Genomic DNA, 23396 nt, shown 5'->3' with positions numbered 1-23396 from the left:
TTATAGCTAATCTTTAAGCCCTCACCTTAGCACTTCTCATACATTAACTAATGAAGAGGAATGCTGTTAATGCTTATCAATGGGCTCTCCAAGCCCCTGAGGTGTTGTGTTTGCTGATTTCTCAGATGTCAACACTCCCGCCTGGAGGGTTTCAAGCTACCAACCTGAACTGAGAAAAAGCGGGAGTGCATCATTTCACGGCGTTTACCACAGTAGTTGCTTTGGTTATTATCGTCAACTTTACACAACCTAGGGTCATCTGGGAAGAGGAAATCTCAGTGGTCTGTGAGATTGTCTGGATTTTGAAGCTGACTGAAGTGGGAGGGCCCAGCAGGTGTGCTTGTGCAAGAAAGCTGGCTGGGCATGAGCAGAACGGAAGGTGTGGAAGCAGCGTTCTTCCACGGTTTTAGCTTCAAGCTCCTGCCTTGAGTTCCTGCTCTGACTTCCCACGGTTAAATAACTTGCTGAAGGTCGCAGAGCTAAATATTAACCACTCCGAAGTGTTTCCTCAGAACACAGTATCACTGGTGCCTTGAGGATGGTTGCCGTTCAATAAATAACACCCGCCGCACTCTTTAAAACTATAAAGGCACACATTTTAACATTAAAAATATGCGCACGAGTGAAATTACTTCTTTCAAGTTTGCTCACGATCTCCGTGAAATTAGTACAGTATTTTTTTCCCCTTCTTTTCGGTGAACAGAAGCGTAGTCCAAACCTTTGCTACAAGTCTGACACAGCCTGCTTTCCGTCGTCCCGCCGCAAGACGTTCTGGGAGTGGTAGTCTTCGGGTGGGCGGGCTCCGGCAGCCGCCGCTGCGCTCGCTCGACCGCGGTACTACAGTGTGGCGCGCAGGTCTTGAGGCTCTTCCGCGTTGCCTTTTGCCCTCCCCGCCTGCGTGCCCGCCCCAGTTATCATGGCGGCTCCCTTGGCCCTGGTGCTTGTGGTGGCCGTGACCGTGAGGGCGGCCTTGTTTCGCTCCAGTTTGGCCGAGTTCATTTCCGAGAGGGTTGAGGTGGTGTCCCCACTGAGCTCTTGGAAGAGAGGTGAGGCCACCGGCTGGAGTGGGCCGGTCTGCACCGTCCCAGCCTCGGTGAATTGAATGGGAGGTGGAGGCAATGGCACCAGCGCGCGGTTCTGAGCCGACTGACCCGCGTCTGGGGTCCTTCGCGAGCCGAGGGCGGAGCTATGGTGTGGAGGATGGGGTGTGGAGGAGGAGGTGTGGAGTGTGAGCCCCGCTACCCGAGGGGTGGGTATCCGAGGGGGCGTGTCCCACGATCCCGAGTCGGGCAGCGGGATCCGCGGAAGGATGGACATCCGAAGGTGCTGCGTGCATTGGATCTGGTGGAGTGTTAGGGTTTGGCAGCGGTGTTCCGTCGGGTGGCAAAGTGGAGGGGGTAAGGGGGGGGCGAGGGAACCAGTGCTTTTGCGAGGAAGGCATCTGTGTGCTGAAGTCACCTCTGCCCATTCTAGGACTCTCAGTGCAGTTTTTCTTAGTCTTTGTCTCTTTAAAATAGGTATGTATACGTTTTACCGTATTGCATGCTGCTGTCCCCTCCAACAAGATACAGAAATTTGGCTGAAGGAGCCACAAGCCAGTAGAGGAAACGAACGCGTTTTTATAATAGTTTCCTTAGCGTCTGACCCTGAGTAAACTCTTTCATTTTCCAGAATGGACTAACGGAAGGACTAGAGTTTGGAAAAGGTTAGAAAAAGGGGGAGGTCCAGGTTGCAGAAGGCAACGAGGATCATCCAGAAATACCCGAGGATTTGAAATACTGAGAGTAGAGAAGATCTGTGGGTTAGGTTAGGGCTACAGTGTGGGGGTGCTGTGTGCCTGTGGTGTATGTTCAGAAGCTAAAGGAGGATGTTGGGTGTCCTGTATCACTCTACCCTTTATTCCCTGAGACAGAGTCTCTCTGAACTGGAAGCTATTTCCACTGGGCTGTATGGCCCAAAGCTCTGGAAGTTTTTGCCTGTCTCCACCCTTACAGTGTTGGAGTTACAGGCATCTGTGACTATGACTTTTTTTTTTTTGGACATGGGTTGGGGGCTTTGAATCAGGTCTTCTTGCTTGCATATCGAGTGCCCTGACCCACTGAACCATCTGTCCAGATCAAGTTTAAGTCTTTAAACAAAACAAAAACTGAAGTACGTTATATATCTAAAGCACATTTAAGTGTAGATGGAACTTAGTGAATTTTTATGAACCACGTGTACACGGATAGCCAGCACCCACATAAAAAATGTTAGCACCCTAGAAGTCTCCTCTGTGGCCTTACACTTTGTGTATTATTTGTTTTTGAAACAGGATCTCTCCTTCAGCTCAGGATGTACTCAAATTCATGGTGACCAGCCTTCAGGTGCTGGGATTGTGAGCCCCACATCTAACTTTATCCTCAAACTTTAGTATCACTTGTTGTCATGAACTTTTTTTTTTTTTAATATTTATTCTTCCTCTGCATGCTTTGTATTAAGACTCTTTCCCTGAGCTGGGCATGGTGGCACAGGTCTGTAATCCTAGCACTTGGGAAGCTGAGACAGGAGCATATCAAATTTGAAACCGTCCTAAGCTTCTTATAGAATTCAAGGCCAGCAGAGCTACATAGTGAGACTGTGTCTAGAAAAACAAAAACCAAACAGTGTTTCCCCTCTTACATAATAATGATTCGTTTAGATCTGGTCTTTCTGTAGTATTACGAGCTTCCTGGAGAACTGTTAGATTTATGCCTAAATACCTTGATGCCTTCCATAGGACAGGTTTGTAGTTAGTGACTACTGGATAATGTGGAAGAAATGGAAGCATAAGCTCTTATTTACAGGGTAGAAGAATTTAAAGATGAGGCAACGTTGTTTATGGTTTCTAGAATCTTCAGAAGAATTTGAATCTTTCTCTGCTTTGCCATTTACTTCCTCTGCGACTTTTTGTCTGTGAAACAGGACACGAAATGAGATAATCCATGTTGAAGCTTGGCACAATAAAGCCCAAAATATCAGTTCTGAGGTCTTGAGTTTGGGTACTGGAACAGTGATGACACTGACCGAGCTGAGTAGGTGAGTCAGGAAGGCTAGGGCAGTAAGTGTGTGGCATGTGTGTTGATAGTGTGACATTCAGAGGTTTAGATCCCCATAGCTTAGGTTCAGTATCTAGGCTAGAGAGAGTTGGTAGTTGTCTTAGTTAGGGTTTGCTGTGAAGAGACACCATGACCACAACAACTCTTATAAAGGAAAACATTTAATTGGGGTGTCAGCTTACAGTTTCAGAGGTTTAGTCCATTATCGTCATGGTGGCATACAGGTGGACATGATGCTGGAGAAGGAGCTGCTACAAGTTAATATGTAGACAACAGGAAGTAGACTGTGTCACTGGGAGTAGCTGGAGTAAAGAAGACCTCAAAGCCCACCCCCCATGGTGACACACTTCCTTCTACAAGGCCATGCCCACTGCAACAAAGCCACACCTAATAGTGCCACTCCCTTTGGGGGTCATTTTCTTTCACAGTAATCATACAGCATTTGCATCTCATTAACAAAGGGCAGTTATTAGTTCATTTTAAGGAGAGGATACAGTATCTGTCACTTATAGTTCTTTAAGTGAGATGGTTTAAAAGGAGAGGATACAATATCTATCTCTTATATTTACAGTTCTTTAAGTGGGGTGGATTTAAAAGCAGGTAATTGTGCCAGACATGGTGTCTCATAGTTGTAATCCCAGCATTTAGAGGTTGAGGTAGGGGATTCATTAGGAGTTAGAGGCCAGTCTGGGCTATATAGTGAGTTCTGGGTCAGCTTGGGTTACAGAGTAAGATGTCTCAAAACCAAACAAACAAGCAGGTGATTATATTAAACTCTAAATGCTAGGCATTTAAAGATAGTGAAGTAGGGCCAGATGTGGTGGCACACACCTTTAATCTCAGCACAGGAGGCAGAGGCAAACAGATCTCTGAGTTCGAGGCCAACCTAGTCTACAGAGCTAGTTCCAGGACAGCCAGGGCTACACAAGAGAAACCCTGCCTCAAACAAACAACAAAATAAAAGTAAAGTAGCAATCATTCTGGTTTTACATGACATTTTGAGATTTTTTTGAGTCACCAGCTCTTTGGATAAAGGGCCCAGTATCCTTATAAGACCTTGGTTGGCTGTAATATGGGCTTATTAGACATTGTGTGTGTACACAATGTATGTGCAGGTGTGTGTAGACTGGATTTGATGTTAGGTATCTTCCTTGATTGTGCAGCACCTTATTTTTTAAGAAAGGATGTACTGATTTGCTTTCTGTTGCTGTGATAAACACTGTCCAAAAACAACTTGGGGAAGAAAGACTTTATTTGGCATACACGTTACACTGTCAATCATTGGGGGAAGCTGGGGCAGGAACCTGAAGCAGAAACTAAAGCAGAGACCACAGAGGAAAGCTGCTTACTAACTTGTTTCTTCTTACTGGCTTGTTCTGCTACCTGTCCTGTACAACCCATCAATCCTACCTCAATAAGCAATTAAGACAATACCTCACAGACATGCCCACAGGTCAGTCTGGTGGAGGCAGTTTCTCAGGTGAGATTCCCTCTTCAGGCTGACAAAAACCATGCCATAGGGTCTTTTGCTGAACGTGGAGTTCACTGATTCAGCTAGGCTGGTGGTCAGTGAGCCATAAGATCCTCCTTTCTCTGCCTGCCTGGCGCTAGGATTACAAGCTTTTTAACATGGGTACTTTACCAGCTAACCATCTCCTTGTTGCCTGTTTTTTTTTGAGGCTGAGTCTCATGTATCCCAGACTGGCCTGAACTCACTCAGTTGAGGATTACCTTGAGGTTCTGAACTGCTTACCTCCACCTCCCAGATGCTAGGATAACAGGTGTGTGCCACTATGTTTAGTTTTATGTGGTGCTTGGCATCGAACCCTGGGTTTCTTGCATACTATGCAAGCACTCTACCAGTTGAGCTGGGTCCCAGCCTACCTGATGGGTTTTTAAGTTAGGGTATTATTATTTGCTCTTTTGTATGTAGATGGTAATGATGATGATGCCTCAGATCTATAATCCAACACCTGAAAGCTGAGGCAGAAGGAGTGCCACCAGTATAGTCCAGCCTGAGCTACAGAATGAGACCTGTCTTTAAAAAACAAAAACAAAACGACCACTGCAGGCAGAGTTTTCCTGGCCTGGCAGCTGCTTCCAGATTATTACACAGAGGCTTATATTAATTATGAATGCTCGGCCAATAGCTCAGGCTTGTTACTAGCTAACTCTTACATTTTTAACTTAACCCATATTTCTTATCTACCCTCTGACAAGTGGTGGTACCTTTTCTCAGTATGGCAGGCTCATCTTCTGATTCCTCTGTCTCTGCTGTCGACTCCTCTGGCTTCACCCTGCCTCATCCCATCCTTCTCAGTTTGGCTTTCCCACCTAATTTTATTCTCTTCAGCTACTGGCCAGTCAGCTTGTTTATTAAACCAATCATAGTGATGTATATTCACACAGTATACAGAAGGATTATTCCACAGCAACCACTGCCGCCACCACCACCACCACCAAAAAAAAAAAAAAAAAAAAAAAACCCGAAAACCTAGGGCTGGGGAAATAGCTTAGTGAGTACAAGTACTTGCCATGCAAGCATAAAGACCTGAGTTCAAATCCCAAATCCCAGGTAAAAGCTGCATGCATGGTGTGAGCATCTGCAATTCCCGTAATTTTACCAGGTGATAGGAGGCAGAGACTGGAGAATCCCTGGAATCTTGAGGGCCAGCTGGCCTGGCATATGTGTAGAGTGTAGCCCCAAGCTGGCCTGGGTGAGCTGTTAGGCCTAAAAACCATATCCTGGGTTGACATACTTTAGTTAACAAGGAAAGTTAGCCAGAATTGGAACTACAGAAGCAAAAAAGCTGGCTAGTATGTTTAGAGACTTTTCAGAACTATGGACTTTGATGGATTAGGCCTTTGTTTTCATTTTTTGCAGGTGGTAAAATAACACTATGTGCTCAGTTTTATAGCCTGAATGGTACTTCCATCATGGAGTCAGGTGTATTAAGGTCTGGGGGCCTCCTAAGGTCTGGGACCCTGTTACACATACATTCACATGATACATACATGAAAATAAATAAAACAGAAAGAAAGAAATGGGCTGACATGATAGCTCAGCGTGAGATTGCTTGCTGTCAAGACTGATGATCTGAGTTTGACCCTCAGAACTCACATGGTAGAATGAGAAGAATTGACTCCCCATTTTCCTCTGACCTCCAAATGTATGCAGTCTCACACACACACACACACACACACACACACACACACACACACACACACACATTCTAAATGAATGTTGAAAAAAACAACAACCCAGACTTAACAACAAAGATTTAGAGTTATAGTTCAAAACTGTTTATGTGTGGATTATGTTTGTTATATGGATGGGTAGGTGTGTGTGTGTGCCCACATTTGGAGGCCAGAGGTCAGTTCCCATTATCTTCTGTTATCCTGTACCTTACTTATTTATTATTTTAAGATACACCTACACACCATTTGCATACATATACATAATAAAATAATTCTTCTCCCCTTTTTTTTGACAGAGTTGAGCTGAGCTTGGTGGCTCATATTTGTAATCCTAGTACTTAGAAAGCTGAGGTAGGAGGGTTGCTGTGAGTTTGAGCTCATCTTCAGATATATAATAACTATGGTTATATATATAATATATAATGAGTGTCAGCTAGGTGGTTGACAGTGTGAGACACTGTCTCAAAAAAGCAAAACTAAATGAATAAAAATGGAAGAGCTCTAGGTCTGGGTATGTTGTTCAGTGGTAGATTACTTGCCTACATTTATCTCAACACAGCAAAAAAACCAAACAAACAAACAAACCCCACCCCTATCAATTAGATAATAATCCCTTCAAGGGAGGAAGGAATATTCTAGCCAGGTGTGGTGTTGCATACCTGTACTCCCCACTTGTGGAGGCCTAGACAGGGATTGCAAGTCTAAGGCCAGCCTGGGCTCTATAACAAGATCCCATCTCAAAAAAGAGGGAGGATTTGGTGTCACTCCTCTGCTGTACTTTGGGAATTTGACTTTAAATAAAATACTACATGAAAAAGGACAGCTTAAAGCTCATTAGCTCTTTGGGTTTTTCTTCAGTTTTGCCTTTTAAAATATTTAATTGTTATTTGCTTGAAATAGTCTTTGTAGCCTAACATGGCCTCCAATTAGCTATGTAGCCAAGAATGACCTTAGCTCCTGATTTTCCTGCCTCTAGGATTACAAGAATATGGTGCCATACCCAGGTGTGTGTGTGTGTGTGTGTGTGTGTGTGTGTGTGTGTGTGTGTGTGTGTGTGTGTGTGGTGCTGGAGGTCAAACGTAGGTACTTGCCCATCTTAGTCAAGGGTTCTACCCCTGAACTACAAGCCCTGAGTCTTTACTTTTTCTTCTCAGTCTTTGGTTAAACCTATTTTAGCCAACCTAGGCTACATGAAACTGTCTGACTATGACCCCCAAAAGAAAAAAGCATAAAAATTTTCTAGCCTTATAGTATTGGCAGATTGTTATATAAGTGTTAGAATCTGGCAGCTTGATTAATTCTTTGGTTGTTGTTTCAAACAGGGACAGACATCCTTACTTAATATTTTTTTTTAGGTTTTATAATGTCCTTGTTTACAAATCTTCGCTTCATTTTATATTCTTGTTTTATCACCATATCTTTTACTTTTAAAATTTGCTAGTACCTGATGAAGATCTCTGTGAGTGTCAAGCCACCAGGGCTTGGGCTCACCCAAGAAAAGGCCTTAATCTTCCTCAGCTCCCTCGAAGCATTTGGCCTTCAGGGTGGCAAGCTGCTTAGAGAGCCTCCTTTCTCCAGAACTTTGTAGAAGCCCAGTCATACCATGTCAGGGATGGCAGCTCTGGTCTTGATGTGGGCACCATTTACCCATGTCTGCTTGCTGATCAGTGTCCAGAGTTCCTGAGGTTGACAGTTGGGCAGAAGCTCTGGTTCTTCTTAAGTGATAATGCCTTACACCAGCTCTCCCAGACCATCTGGTTGATTTATGTCAAGTTGATCCTAAGTGCTTCCCTACTTACTGATGCTATGTGGCCAGATGTGGCCATGGCTGTAGCTCATGTGGCCATGAAGTGTTTGGCTTTTCCTCAACAGGATGGTAGCAGGAAAGCCTGAGGTTGTTCAAGGTGGAAGGAGAGAATGGACTCCTTCAAATTGTCCTCTGACACACACACACACACACACACACACACACACACACACACACACACACACACACACAGAGAGAGAGAGAGAGAGAGAGAGAGAGAGAGAGAGAGAGAGAGAGAGAGAGAGAATAAGTGGAATTAAAGAACATTTGGAAAGGAAAGAGTAAATGGGAACTTCATGTTTATAAAAGTATTTCTTTTTGCAGGCTAGCCTTGAACTTAAAGATCCCAATGTCTCTGCTTCCTGAGTGTTAGGATTACAGGTGTATAATGTATGTCTGGCTATAAAAGTATTTCAACCTTCTTCCTTTTTGCTGTACTCCTGATCTTTTTGTTTGTTTGTTTGTTTTGGTTTTAGGGTTTTGAGACAGGGTCTCACTATGTAGACCAGGCTGACCTCGAACTCATAGGGATCTGCCTGCATCTGCCTCCCAAGTGCTGTGATCATTCTTGGTTCTCACTGTAGCCCATGCTGGCCTGGAACTCCATAAATAGGACTAGGCAGCCTAAAACTTGTAGTAATCTTGCCTCTGCCTCCTGAGTGCTAGGATTACAGGCCTAAGCCACCATGTGTAGTCTGATTATTTTTTAAGACATTGAATGAATCCTTCATAGAGTCTGAAGGGAATTTGGGTACTCTTTTGGCTTGAGGTGAGAAATATACACTGTGGGCCCTAGGAAAGTTTTCATACATGTGCACTAAAATAATAGAAGTGACTAAAAGAGTTAATCATAAAGCTGAACATATTCAGTGGAAATATCTGCATAATGAAATCTGTTATACTGTGTGTTAAGTTTAAAAATCAATATTCTGAGTTTGTGCCTTTCTTATGTATTTTAATGTTACAATAAAGAGTGGTGTTTTCTATAAATTTTTTTTACATGAGGTTGACTTTCCTGCCAGATCTGTTTTTTCTTTTTCTTTCTTTCTTTCTTCTTCTTCTTCTTTTTTTTTTTTCTTCGAGACAGGGTTTCTCTGTGGAGTTTTGGTGCCTGTCCTGGATCTTGCTCTGTAGCCCAGGCTGGCCTCGAACTCAACAGAGATCCGCCTGGCTCTGCTTCCTGAATACTGGGACTAAAGGCGAGTGCCACCACCGCCCTGCTCCCGCCAGATCTGTTATCCATGAAATAATATGATGATGTATATCACCAGATACCAGAGCCATATTCTAGGCACTTGCCAGAGAATCCTCAAACAAGTTTACTGATGCACAATATCTAGCAAAAGTGTCTCAGGGAAAGGTGTGGAGTCTGCCCTCTAGCTACTTGCTTGAAAACCTCTCTGGATTAAATGGGAATGTGGAACCTGATGTTTCCAGACAGCCTTATACTGTCTGATCCCCAAAGGATTGCTTTTACTGCTGTGGTCAGGTGTCTTTGGCTTATGCTGCGGGAAGTCTTGTGAAGTGGGCTAATGAATCCTCTTCTTGGGTCTCTGGGAAGGCTGCTAGTCAGAGTTTAACAGCTGTCTTACAGAGCGGTCTCTATGCTGCTCCTTGAGCGCTATTTCTTTCTGGTCCCAGGAGAAAGGACCAGTTACAGCTGTCTCTGTAAATATTTATATATTTGTTTACTCCACATGTATACATGCACATACATGTGCTCAGAAGACAACTTGTGGGAGTTGGTCTTCTTCTTATACCATGTGGGTTCCCAGGATTGAACTCAAGTCATCCAGTTTGGCAGCAAGAGCCTTTACCTGGTTAAGGGGTCTTGCCAGCCCCGGTTAAAATTGTCTTACCAGGCAGTGGTGGCTCACGCCTTTAATCCCAGCACTTGGGAGGCAGAGCCAGGCGGATCTCCATGAGTTCGAGGCCAGCCTGGTCTAAGGAGTGAGATCCAGGACAGGCACCAAAGCTACACGGAGAAACTCTGTCTCGAAAAACAAAACAAACAACAAAAAATCATCTTAGTATTTATTTTCCCAGGTATTTCTTTTTTGTCCTCCCTCCCTCCCTCCCTCCCTCCCTCCCTCCCTCCCTCCCTCCCTCCTTCCCTCCCTCCCTTCCTTCCTTGGTTGTTTGTTTTGAGAAAAATCTTACAATGTAGCCCAGGCTAGCCTTAAACTTGAGATCCTCTTGCTTCAGTCTCTGAGTGCTGGTATTACATGTATAAAATGTCATAATGAAGCCCATTCTTTTTGTGTATTTGATGTTAATAAAATTTCTTTTAAAAGTTAATAAAATCGTGTCATATTTTACATGCTGTATTACTATCTGCTTTTCTCTCAGCATTCTGTGGACAGCTTTCCTTCAGTAAACGTAGCTCTGTAGTTTTTGTTTTTTGTTTTTTTGAGACAGGGCTTTTCCGTCTAGCCTTGGCTGTCCTGGAACTCCTTCTGTAGACCAGGCTGGTCTTGAACTGATAGAAATCAGCCTACCTCTGCCTCCCTAGTGTGAGGATTAGAGGTGTGTGCCACCACCGCCAGCTGAGGGAGAGGATTCTTTTCTTCCAGTTTAGGATCTGATGATCAAACTCATATCATCAATCTTGGCGGTAATAACCTGATCAACTGAGCCATTTTGCCAGCCTTGAAATATTTTAGTTTTCAAAAGAGTTGCAAAGGGGCTGGAGAAATGGTTCAGAAGTTAAGAGTACTTAGTGAGCCGGGATCCCAGCGCTCGGGAGGCAGAGCCAGCTGGATCTCTGTGAGTTCGAGGCCAGCCTGGTCTACAGCATGAGTTCCAGGGTAGCCAGGGCTACACAGAGAAACTCTGTCTCAAAAATTAAAAACAAAAAACATATATAAAGAGAGTACTTATTGGTCTGTCTGAGTACTGGAGTTTGGATCACAGCATCTATATCAGGTTATTTATAAACACCAGCTTGAAGAGATCTGGTAACCTCTTCTGGCCTCCATGTGTACACACACACACACACACACACACACACACACACACACACACACAGAGTTGCAAAAATAAAGTTTCTGTTTACACTATACCCATTATTATTCTAATGTAGTGGCTTCAATCAGTCAGTACTGTTAGTGTATATAACTTATTAAGATTGTACTGCTTCCCTTTCATTGTCCAGTTTCTGGCCTAATGTTCAATCCATGACCTCCTTTTTACATTTAGTGGTTATATCTCCGTACTGACTACCATCTGGGACACTTCCTGTGATTTAAAATTTTAAGAGTACTGGGCAGTTATTTGCCTGTCTTTTGGTTGCCTGATAATTTTCCATGATTAGGTGGAGGTTATGGGTTTTTTGTTAGTTTGTTTTTGTTATTATACCACATTGTTGGCATGAGGACTCCAGAAATGTTCTTATCACTACATCAGTGAATTATGAGATATTTGATAATTAGTATAGCTAACATATTGATGATGTTTTAATGGATCACCTGATTAAAGCAGGGAATGTGAGGTCTATATGAAATTATTACTTTTCCCCTTGAAAACACTTTGTTCTTCACACTTTCACCCACTAACTTGAGCATCCACTAATGGCGTTTGCCTTCAAAACCATTCTGTTGGTCATTCAGCTGGTGACTTTCTGTTCCATTTTCCATTCTTCGTTTCCTATTCCACATTCCACATTCTTTTGGTGTCCTGATGCTGAACTCAGACCCTCCTGCATGCTTTGCGTGTTGCCCTGTTGTTCTACCACATGCCCAGCCTTCCTACACGTGATACTGAGCATTCCATATAAGGAGAGCGTTTCTTCTTCTTCCACCTACTTATTTATTCAGTTATTTACAACATAGTTTTAATGCTTAATATATCAATATATATACATATATATATTAGATGATATTTTATTAAATAAATCTCCGTTAATGAATGTTGGGATTATTTTCAAGTTTTTATTAAGTGGGGCTGGAGAGATGGCTCATCAGTTAAGAGCACAGCCTGCTTGCCTGCTCTTCCAGAGGACCCAGGTTCTAATCCTGGCACCCACTTGTTGGCTCACAACCATCTGTAACTCGGTTCTAGAGGACCTGATGCCTCCTCAGAATCAGACACAAATGTGGTGCACACACACACACACATACACACACACAAGCGAAACACTCATACACAGAAAATAAAAAATGATTACTCTGAGTGCTGTGCTGAATATATTGCATCAGACTCTGAGTGCTGCACTGCATATATTGTATCAGGCACTTGATCAGTTGTTCCCTAAGGTAATGTACTTTAAGAATTATCATTTGGGGCCAGGCATGGTAGCACGTACCTCTAATCCCAGCATTGGGGAGGCAGAGGCTAGTGGATCTCTGAGTTCAAGGCCAGCCTGGTCTATGTAGTGAGTTATGAGTCAGCTAGAGCTACATAGTGAGACCCTGTATAAAAAACAAAATTATCATTATATTATGTATACTGTGATATAGCTCAGCAGTGGGGTGCTTGCCTAGTGTGCACGAGTTCCCAAGTTCAGCGCCAAACCAAAAAGCAAACATTTCAGGCTGGACGTGGCGGTATATATCCTGTAATCCTAGAACATTCCAGGCTGGACGTGGCGGTATATCCTGTAATCCTAGAACTTGGGGGTGGGGCAGGAGAATTAAAGAGTTGAAGGTGATTCTTGGCTGCACAGGAAGTGTGAGGCCAGACGGAACTACCGACCTGGACAAACAAACAAAAGTATCGTCTTAGCTGGGCTTGATGGCCGCCTCCTGTAATTCCAACACTTTGGTGGGGGAGCGCTGAGGCAGGGGGATTGCAAGCTTGAAGTCAATCTTCCCTACATGTAGATATTCTGCCACAAAACAGAAACCTAGCTAAACAACCATTACTGACTCCCCCCACACCCCCAAATTCCAAAATACAATTCCCCTCTTCCTTCCCCATCCCCTGTGAGGTTAGGATTAAAGGCACACAGCTAAAAAGTAATACTCGTCTAGAAAAATGACACAGATGTCACCAAAACAGCTGGCAGAAGAGAGTGACTGCCCATTTCACTAACCTGGGCAACATTATTTTACCTGTTGTTGATTTGTTAATTGTGCTTTGGAATACGTTAGAATATATATAAAAGAAATGCTTCAGAGTTGGTGGAGGTTACAGAGAGGTAGGAAAAGTTCATTTTTTTAAATGTATTTTATTTTTTTTTAATTACGTGTGTGTGTGTGTGTGTGTGTGTGTGTGTGTGTGTGTGTGTGTGTGTGTGTGTGTATCTGTGTGGGAGTATGTGTATGCTAAGTGCAGAAGCCAGAAGAGGGGGATGGGTTCCCTGGAGCTGGAGCTACTGCCGGTAGTGAGCTGCCTGATGTGGGTGTTGGGAATTGAACGGGGACCAAGAACAGTATGCACCCTTAATTGCCAAGCCGTTTCTCCAACCTCAGAAGTTTGCAGTTTAGTACAACGCTTTCTCATAATGAGTATTGCTCATGATGGAAAGAACTGCTTTATATGGAAGAATTCCCCATTTTTGAAAATTTGTGTGTGTGTGTGTGTGTGTGTGTGTGTGTGTGTGTGTGTGTGATATTCTTTGAGAATTTCATACATATGTACAATCTTGACACTTTTTCCAAATCAAGACCTTCAGCCACTTGCTTGACCTGAGGTAAAGGGATTAGATAAACTCAGGCATTCCTTGGTCCTAGGAATATCTTGACAGTTTAGTTTATGACCATTTGCTGTTGTCTCTCAAGTCTAAGTGAACTTGTATTTCTTCCTTTTCAGTGGTTGAAGGCCTTTCACTGTTGGATTTGGGAGTGTCTCCATATTCTGGAGCAGTATTTCATGAAGTAAGTGTTGTATTTTCTTTTCTGGCACTGAGTAGTTTATAGTCCTGGATACCAAAGCCTGAGCTCTGTTTGGTACAAACATTTAAAAAGATCTTTTTTGATAGGCATAGCCCGTTGTAGACATTTTCTGCATAAGAAAGATGCTTCACAATTACAGGGAAAATGATCCAGGTTAGGATTTTAAAAAGTTGGGAGGGAGGGAGGGAGGGAGGGAGGGAGGGAGGGAGGGAGGGAGGGAGGGAGGGAGGGAGGAGAGAACAACTTTCAGGAGTCAGTTCGCTCACATTGCTGAGGCAGGGTTTTGTACACCAGCCCAGCTGACAGTGAAGCTGCTGGGTGCTGCTCCTGTTAGGAGAGCTGAGATTCCAGATGCAGCCAGCTTTCTGCAGACTCCGGGGACCAAGCTCAGTTTGTTAGGCTTATGCAGCAAGTGCATTTACCTGCTGAGCCGCCTTGCTGGCTTGGGGGGATGCATGAGGCTTCTATGGAAATTATTTTTAATGTCAACTTTTAAGCAGCTCTCAGTCCATAAATAGTTGTATGCTACATGGCATGTAATTGGTTTTTGAAATGCTTGGCCATAAAAGGTGTGACACTGGTTTCCTAGAAAGTCCACTAAAGGTTGTTGAAGCCATAAAATTTCTCTCTCTCTCTCTCTCTCTCTCTCTCTCTCTCTCTCTCTCTCTCTCTCTCTCTCTCTCTCTTTTGGTTTGTTTTATTTTTGAGACATGGTTTCTCTGTGTAGACTGGCTGTCCTGGAACTCGATCTATAGACCAGGCTGGCCTTGAACTCACAGAGATCTGCCTGCCTCTGCCCGCTGAGTGCTGGCATTAAAGGTGTGCACCACCATGTCCGGCTCATAAAATTAGTTTTTTGGGTTTTTTTGTTTTTGTTTTTGAGACAGGGTTTCTCTGTGTAGTTTTGATTCCTGTCCTAGAACTCACTCTGTAGCCCAGGCTGGCCTCAAACTCACAGAGATCTGCCTGGCTCTGTCTCCCAAGTGCTGGGATTAAAGGCGTGTGCCAGTGCCGCCCAACCATAAAATTAGTCCCATCCCGTCCCGTCCCCCCACCCCCACCCCCCAGGACCGAACCCAGGGCCTTGTGCTTGCTAGGCAAGCACTCTACTACCGAGCTAAATTCCCAACCCCAAAATTAGTTTTTAAGACTAGTAAAAACCAGCTAGGAATGGAGGCTCACACTGTAACTCCAGCTTCCCAGAGGCCAAGGCAGGAAGACTGCCGTGAGTTCAAGGCCTGCCCAGGCCTGGGCTATGAGACTATCTCAAATGCAAAAAAACCAAAAACTGTAAAAATACCCTTTGTTAGGCCACTGTCACCTGTGACCTGGATCACTGTACCAGCTTTCCTTGTTCAGTTTGTCCTGGTTCAGTCCTGCTCACTTACTCTCTATTCTGCCGTCAGGGACATTTCTCTGAGATATAAATCTCACTCTGTCACTGTCGCGCTTGGGCCCTGTATTTGCCACTGACCTCAGGCTTAGAGTCTAGACACTTAGAGGAGCATTCAAAGCTCTCACTGTATTTCTTCCTGATCCTCTTTCTTCTCTTCCTCCCTCCCTTCCTTTTCTTAAGCACACAAGGCAGTTGTTGGGAATGGATGTGTCTGATGTCCACACACAGCCCACTGGCCCCAAGGACCGGTGGGAAGTGGGCCTGGGGGGGGGCTTTAAAGCCGATAAGCTCACTGTGCTCTTCTCTTGTCTAATGTCTGCTTACACTGTTGTCTCCTGCAGAAAAGCCATTCTTCCCCTTTTCCTGCTTGGCTCTATGAATGATACCCACGCTTAGATTTCACCCTCTCCAGAGAACCGTCCGACATCACTTTAGACTAAGTCAGACACTCTTTCTTATTCTATCACCTGAGGGATCTTATCCCTTTCATGACTCATACCCCACTCTTAAAATTACCTCTCATCTGCCAGGGGTGGTGGCGCACGCCTTTAATTCCAGCAGGCAGGAGGCAGAGGCAGGTGGATCTCTGTGAGTTCTAGGCCAGCCTGGGCTACAGAGCGAGTCCCAGACAGCCAGATTATCTAGAGAAACTCTGTCTCGAAAAACAAACAAACAATAACAAATAAACAGTGTAAGATACAGACTTTGGCTTTATAATACTTGTCTGTCTGTCAGTCAGTCGGCCTTTCTTTCCTCCCTGCCTCCTTTCCTTTCTTTTTCTTTTGAGACAAGATCTCATATAGCTCAGGCTGGCCTCTATATGGCTGGGATGATCTTGAATCCCCGACCATCTTGCTGCTGCCTTCCATGTGCTAGGTTTATATATACTTGAATTTTGAGAAGTACTTATTTTTGTGTTATGTTTATGGGTGTCTTCCCTGCATGTATGTCAGTATGCCACATGTGTGCAGCTCCCACAAAGGCCAGAAGAGGGCGTTGGATTCTCTGTAACTGAGTTACCAAGAGTTGTTAGCTATAATGTGGGTACTGGGAACCGAACCTGAGTCCTCTGGAAGTCATGTTCTTAACCACTGAACCATCTGTCCAGCCCAGGTGCTTATGCACATATTTTTGAAATAAAAGCAGTAACAAAAACAGACTCCAGAGCAAAGAATATATATCATCAGAGACATCAAAGTTCATTTTATTAGAGTGATAGGATGGGTTTTTCAAGAACAGTAATTACAGCTCTCTCTGTACTAATTACAGCTTTAAAACACCATGAGTAAAGACTGATAGGCTGGGCTGGGGAGACAACTTAGTGTGTACACGTGCTAGCTGTTCAAGGCCTGGAAACCATATACACAGCCAGATGTGCTACACACATCTGAATCCCAGCACTTTGACAGTTAAATGGGAGAGAAAGACAGACTCCCCTGGGACCTAATGGGCCAGCTAACCTGGAGTACACAGCATGGCAGCAGAAACAGAAAGAGACACTGCCTCAGTAAGGTGAGGGATTAGAACTGTGACCTCCAAACTGTGCTGTGGCATGCAGCAGCACCCCCCCACATGTAAATGGGGCCAGTCTCTGATTTGAGTTGGAGCTTTCAGTGTCTGTCAACAGTTGATAGAACAGGTGGAAAATTAGGGAGACTATAGAAAGTGTGTGTGTGTGTGTGTGTGTGTGTGTGTGTGTGTGTGTGTGTGTGTTTTAAAGATTTGCCTGTTTTTAATTTCTGTGTATGGGTGTTTTGCCTGCATGGATGTATGTGCATGATTTGTGTTCCTGGTGCCCTTGGAGGTCAGAAGAGGGCATTGGACCTCTGGGAGTTAGGGATGGCTGTGAACTACCATGTGAGTGCTTTGAGTGAAACCCAGGTCCTCTGTAAGAGCAAGTACTCTAAACCACTGAGCCATCTTTCCAGCCTCAAGAATATAGAAAATTTGCCGGGCGGTGGTGGCGCACACCTTTAATCCCAGCATGCGGGAGGCAGAAGCAGGTGGATCTCTGTGAGTTTGAGCCAGCCTGGGCCACAGAGTGAGTTCCAGGACAGGCTACAAAGCTAACAAAGCTACACAGAGAAACCCTGTCTCGAAAAACCAAAAAAAAAAAAAAAAAAAAAATAGAAAATTTGAAGCTGGGTGGTGGTGGCGCAGGCCTTTAATCCCAGCACTGAGGAGGCAGAGACAGGCGGATCTCTGTGAGTTTGAGGCCAGCCTGGTCTACAGAGGGAGCTCCAAAACAGGTACCAAAAACTACAGAGAAACCCTGTCTTGAAAAACGAAAAAAAGAATATAGAAAATTTGAGTAATATTGTCAGCCAGATTGACCTAAGAATGCCCCATTCTGTAACATCAAAGTACATTTTAAATTTAGGTGGAACATTCGTAACATAGACTATGTTTTGCCCATAAAAGAAGGCTCAATATTTTTAAGTCACTTAAAGATTCCTTTTTGCTGACCACAGAAGAAATGAATAGAATGAAATAGAGAGTTAACATCAGGAAGATATGTGGAAAATCCCCCAAATCTTTGGTAGCTAAATAACCCGGGAATCAAGAAATCAAAAGAGAAATTAGAAAGTATTTTTGAAATTAATGAAAGTGAAAACCTTAGCTGTCATATATGTAGCATGTCACCAAAGTAGTACTTAGGGAAAATTTATGGTCACTCAAACCATTATACAGCATACAGACAGATTACATTCAACTTGTGCTTCTTTCTTCCAGTGTGCTGTATAATAAACTGCCACACACATGCTAGCTCACTGTAGAAGCCAGCCTTTTTGCTGACAGGCTTTTTGAGAACTGTTGCCATGTTTCCCTTATTTGGGGCCTTTCTAAACTGTCCGAAGCATCAAGACATTTTGAAAGGAGGTTATTTCAAGCATCAGGTTCTTTTCTATATACTAACAAAGATACTTGGATAATAGAATTCATTAGTAGATAGTTGTAGTCCTTTTAGAACTTTGAAAGAGACAATTGATGCCTGTTTTTAAAAAGAGAAGTAAAAAGTTGATCGTAAGTAGCCACATGCTGAGGTTTAGCTTATGCTAGGCATTGTAGTAATTACTTCGTACACGTAACTGCATTTAATCTTCCCTAGAGAAATAGATTGTTGGGTTTTTGTTGTTGTTGTTGTTGTTTGTTTGTCTTTTTCCTGAGACAGGGTTTCTCTGTGTAGTTTTGGTACCTGCCCTGGAACTCACCGAGATCCGCCTGGCTCTGCCTTCCGAGTGCTGGGATTAAAGGCGTGCACCACCACCACCTGGCTGAAATAGATTGTTTTAATGATTTATATTTTAAGTTTTGGGTGTATGGGTGTTTTCTCTTCATGTGTCTGTGAACCACTTGCACGCTAGGTACCTGCAGAGTTACAGACAGTTGTAGTGGCTGGCTGAGTCCTGGAATTGATGTCTCAGGCCTCTAGAGAGCAGCCAGTGCTCTTAACTGCTGAGCCCTCTCTGCAGCCTCTGACATAGATCATTTTCCCAATTTATGTCAGAGGAAACCAATGCTCAGAGAGAAAAGCAACTTGCTACAAGAACTATAGATTTAAATCCAAACCCAACTCTAAAGTTTCCCTTCTTTCTACCATACATAACTTATTCTCGTTTACTACAAAGCCTGTCAATGATCTTTACAATTTTGCCCCCCCCCACATGCTTTTTTTTTTTTAATTGAAACAGGGCCTCTTATATAGCTCAGGCTGACCTAGAACTTACTGTGTAGCTTGGGCTGGTCTCAGCTTCTCAAGTACTGTGATTATATATGTGAGTCACTATTCCTGGCTCAGAGTATACTTCTAGCCTTTTTGACGGTTGGTAATAGAGTTTCCACTTAGGGCTTTGTGCATATAGGCAAAATGTTCAACTGTTCAACTACATCCTTAGCCCCTTTATAGTGTTATAAAGGTGGTGGGAATAGGTACTTCTGAGCCACCACACTAAAACCAAATTACGTACTTCCTTTCGGATTCTGATGGGCTGGTGACTTAGTTTACAGTAGTGGGCTGACTGTGCTGGCAAGGACAAGCAGAAAAGAAATAAATACCAAAAGAATAAATACCAAAGAATGTTTGTTTGAAGGTATTGGAAAGTACCAAGATAATCAGAATTCAAGAGCAAAGTTCAGAGTGAGCCTTGGGCTGGAGAGATGGCATCTGTCTGCTGTTCTTACGGGGGACCCAGGTTTGAGTATTAGCACTCCTGTCAGCTTGTAAACCCAGTTCCAGGGCATCTGATGCCCTCACCCCTCTTCTGGCATCAGCATGCAGCTACACATTACACACACAAATAAAAATAGTAAAATTAAATCTTAAAAAATTAGTGAGACTTGGCTGGTGATGTAGCTCTGCTGGTAGAGTACTTGCCTATTTTACGTGAAACCCTGGCCTCAATCCCAAGCATCTCATAAACCTGCTGTGGTACTGCATGCCTGTATCTCAGAGGTAGAGCTGAGAAGATCATCAGAAGTTCAGAGGTCATCCTTGGCTACATAACAAGTTCTTGGTCTGCCTGAGATACCTGAGATCCTGTCTCAAGAAAACAAAAGAAAGCAGAAAAAGTAAAACCAAAGCCTGTAATCATAGCACTGGGAAGATGGTGGTACCATGGTCAGAAGTTCAAGGTCATCTTGGCTACATAGTGAGTTTAAAGCAAGCCTTTGCTGCATGAGACTGCCTTACAAAGGTCCAGAACCAAACCAAACTAAAACAAAATAAAACACAGAAAAATAATTGTATGTTCTTTTTAAAGAAATGCATCTCAGAGCTAGGGAAATCTAGGATGTATCTTAATGATACATGATGTACCCACCATGTCAAGGACTTGGGTTTGATCCTTTAGCACCAAGGAAAAACAAAAACAGACACCCACCCACCCTTCTACCACTGCCGCCGCCGCCGCCGCCGCCGCCGCCGCCGCCGCCGCCGCCGCCGCCGCCGCCGCCGCCGCCGCCGCCGCCGCCGCCGCCGCCGCCACCACCACCACCACCACCACCACCACCAGACACTACCAAAAACACCTGAAGAGCACACCTTAAATATGAGGACACAGAGAAGTAAAACGATAGAAAGGCTTGGTCTTGGGGTGTAGCTCAGTTAGAGTGTGTACAGAGCCGTAGGTTTGATCCCCAGCACTCATAGATCCAGGCATGGTGGCGCACACCTATAGCCCTAGCACGTAGGAAGTGGAGGTAGGAGGACCAGAAATTCAACGTCATTCTTGGCTACAAAGTGTGAGTTTGAGGATAGTTTGTAATATATGAGACCCTGTCTCCTAAACCCCAAGAAGCGGAAGGATGGAAGGAAGGAAGGAAGGGAGGAAGGGAGGAAGGAAGGAAAGAAAGGAGGAAGGAGTCATGTAAATACTAGTTTGAAGAGTTGATGTAGCTTATGACTTTAAAGCCAAAAACAAAAGAAATCAAGCAACCCCCCACCTTATTAGACACATATTTTATATAATAATATAAAAATTGCTCTACCCAGGCGATAGTCATTCTACACAGAACTGCATCTAACTCACAACTTCAGACTACACAGAGCAGGATGGAGATGTAGCTCACTTGGTAGAAGGCTGGTCTAGATGCGTGAATCCATGGGTTCAGTGCACAACGCTGACCAAAACTGGGAGAGGTGGAGCACATTTGCAACTCCAGAGCTCGAGAGTAGGATCAGAAGTCCAAGGTCCTATTCAGTCATAGTGAGTTCGAGGACAGCCTGGGCTGTATAAGACCCTGTCTCAAAAACAAACAAAACACAAAGCAAAAAAGAGAAATTAGCCGGGGCGGTGGTGGGGCACGCCTTTAATCCCAGCACTTGGGAGACAGAGCCAGGCGGATCTCTGTGAGTTCGAGGCCAGCCTGAGCTACCAAGTGAGTCCCAGGAAAGGCGCAAAGCTACACAGAGAAACCCTGTCTCGAAAAAAAAAAAAAAAAAAAGAGAGAGAGAGAGAAATAAATACGCCTATAGTCATAGTGGGACTTCTTTTTTAAACTTAGTTTTACTAATTTTGCTCGCATGATTTTCTTCTGTGTAGCATGTATATGCAGTACCTTTGGAGGTGAGAAGAAGGTGTTGGGTCTCTTGACACTGGAGTCACAGATGATTGTGAGCTGCCGTGTGGGTGCTGGGACTTGAACCGGGACCCCTGGAAGAGCAGTTAGTGCTCTTTACCTCACCCCCTTTTTTTGTGACAGGGTCTCAAAGTGTAGCCATGACTGGCCTGAAACTCAAATATATCTGCCTGTTTCTGCCTCCTGAGTGCTAAGAGTAAAGGCGTGCACTACCGTGTCCAGTGATAGTGGGATGTATTTATATATATTTAAGATTTATTTTTTATGAGTATGTTTTGCCTACATGTGCATAGGAACACCACATATGTGCCTGGTATTGGAGGAAGTCAGAAAAGGGCATCAGATTCCATGGAACTGGAATTACACATAGTTGTGAGCCATCATTTGGGTGCTGGGAGCCAAACCCAGGTTCTTTTCAAAAGCAGCAAATGGTCTTAACTGCTGAGCCACCTCCAGTCACAATGATGAGATGTTTTTAACCTATGTTTTTTTCATCAATGATAGAACAAAGAGACTCAAAAATCAATAGGATGTAGAAATTTTAAAGATCATTACCATACAAATTATATGTAGAATGCTGTGACCATAAATGTTAGTATGTACATTCTTTTCAAATGTATGTGGAGCCCTTGCCCAAACAGACCAGATAATAAACCATAAAGTAACTCAGAACACACTTTAAGTTATTAAAATCATGTATTGTTCTTTTAATGATTATAATAGAGTTAAGCTATAAATAAATTATAATAATATAAAAAGAAGGGCTGGGGTCAATGATAGAATGTTTGCTTAGCATGTGGAAGGCCCAAAGTTTGATTTCCAGCACTTTAAAAATAAACAACAAATTTTGGAATTAAGCCATGTTCTCTTATGTATTTGCACTAAGGATTGAGCATAGGATTCATACATAATGAACACCCTACCAGTGAGCTACATCACCCTGGCTAGTCTGTACATTTTAAAGTCTCAAAGAAGAAATGTCAGTGGGAATTAGAAAATATCTTCTTTAAAAAGAAGATTCATTCATTTATTTTGAGGCAGGGTTTCTCTGTGTAGCTCTGGTTGTCCTGGAACTCACTATAAACCAGGCTGGCTTCCAACTCAGAAATCTACCTGCCTCTGTTTCCCAAGTGCTGAGATTAAAGGCATGAGCCACCACTGCCTGGCAAAAGATTTATTTTTAATTGTGTGCATGTGTGTGCACTGTGTGTGCAGGAGGCCAGAAGCATCAGGTCCTCTGGTACTGTAATTACAGGTAGTTGTGAACCACCTGATGAGTGCTGGGAACCAGACGTTGGGTCTCTGCAAGAGCAGCAAGTACTCTTAACCGATCTTAGCCTTCTCTCCAGCCCCCAGAATACATTTTAACTGAATGATAATGGGAAGAAAGCAACATACCAAAACTTTTGTGTTATTGCTGAACCCATATTGAGAGGAAAATGTATCATTGCCTCAAAAAAGAAAATATTGTGAACAACCTTATGTCAATGAGATGAAAGTTTAGGTGAAATGTATAAATTCCTAGAAAAATACTACTTACCTAGACTAATAAAACAAAGCAAATCAGAATAATGTTTAATATATGAGAGAAATTGAATCCATAATTTAAGTCTTTCAAATAAAACAAAACAAAACCAAACAAAACCTCGAGAGGGCAGACTTGGCGGTGCACCTGTAACCCTAGTCCTTAGCAGGTCAAAGCGGGACCATCGGGAGCTTATGGCCATCATTGGTCATATAGCATGTTCAAGGCCAGCTTGGTCTACATGAGCCCTTGTCTTAAACCAAATAAAACCAAAATAAAAGAAAAAATTAAAATCAAAGGAGAAAACCTCAGGCCAAGATTAGTTTCACAGCAAGTGAATTTTCTCAAAAACTTTTTTTTCCCCTTGAGACTGGATTCTGTAGTATAAGCCAGATTGGTCTTGAACTTTCTGCTGTACTTCAGCCTAAGTACTGGGATTGTAGCAGGCATCACCATGTGGGTTTCTCCCTAGGTCTCTAAGGAA

General features: G+C 43.5%; 1 protein-coding gene across 1 annotated transcript in view; it reads left to right on the top strand.

Moving 5' to 3' along the window:
* Window positions 1-828: 828 nt before the first annotated feature.
* Pigu (phosphatidylinositol glycan anchor biosynthesis class U) overlaps window positions 829-23396 on the top strand; it is a 93091-nt gene continuing 70523 nt past the window's right edge. The window contains exons 1-2 of the mRNA XM_042276564.2: window positions 829-1046; window positions 13831-13895. Of these exons, the coding sequence (XP_042132498.1) occupies window positions 917-1046; window positions 13831-13895 (195 nt within the window). The 5' untranslated portion in view covers window positions 829-916. The remainder of the gene's footprint in view (window positions 1047-13830; window positions 13896-23396) is intronic.

The sequence above is a fragment of the Peromyscus maniculatus genome, chromosome 4 (genome assembly GCF_049852395.1).
Source record: "Peromyscus maniculatus bairdii isolate BWxNUB_F1_BW_parent chromosome 4, HU_Pman_BW_mat_3.1, whole genome shotgun sequence".
Lineage (NCBI taxonomy): Eukaryota > Metazoa > Chordata > Mammalia > Rodentia > Cricetidae > Peromyscus > Peromyscus maniculatus.
The sequence above is the reverse complement of the archived record's forward strand: the minus strand, read 5'-3'. Positions and strand labels throughout refer to the sequence as shown.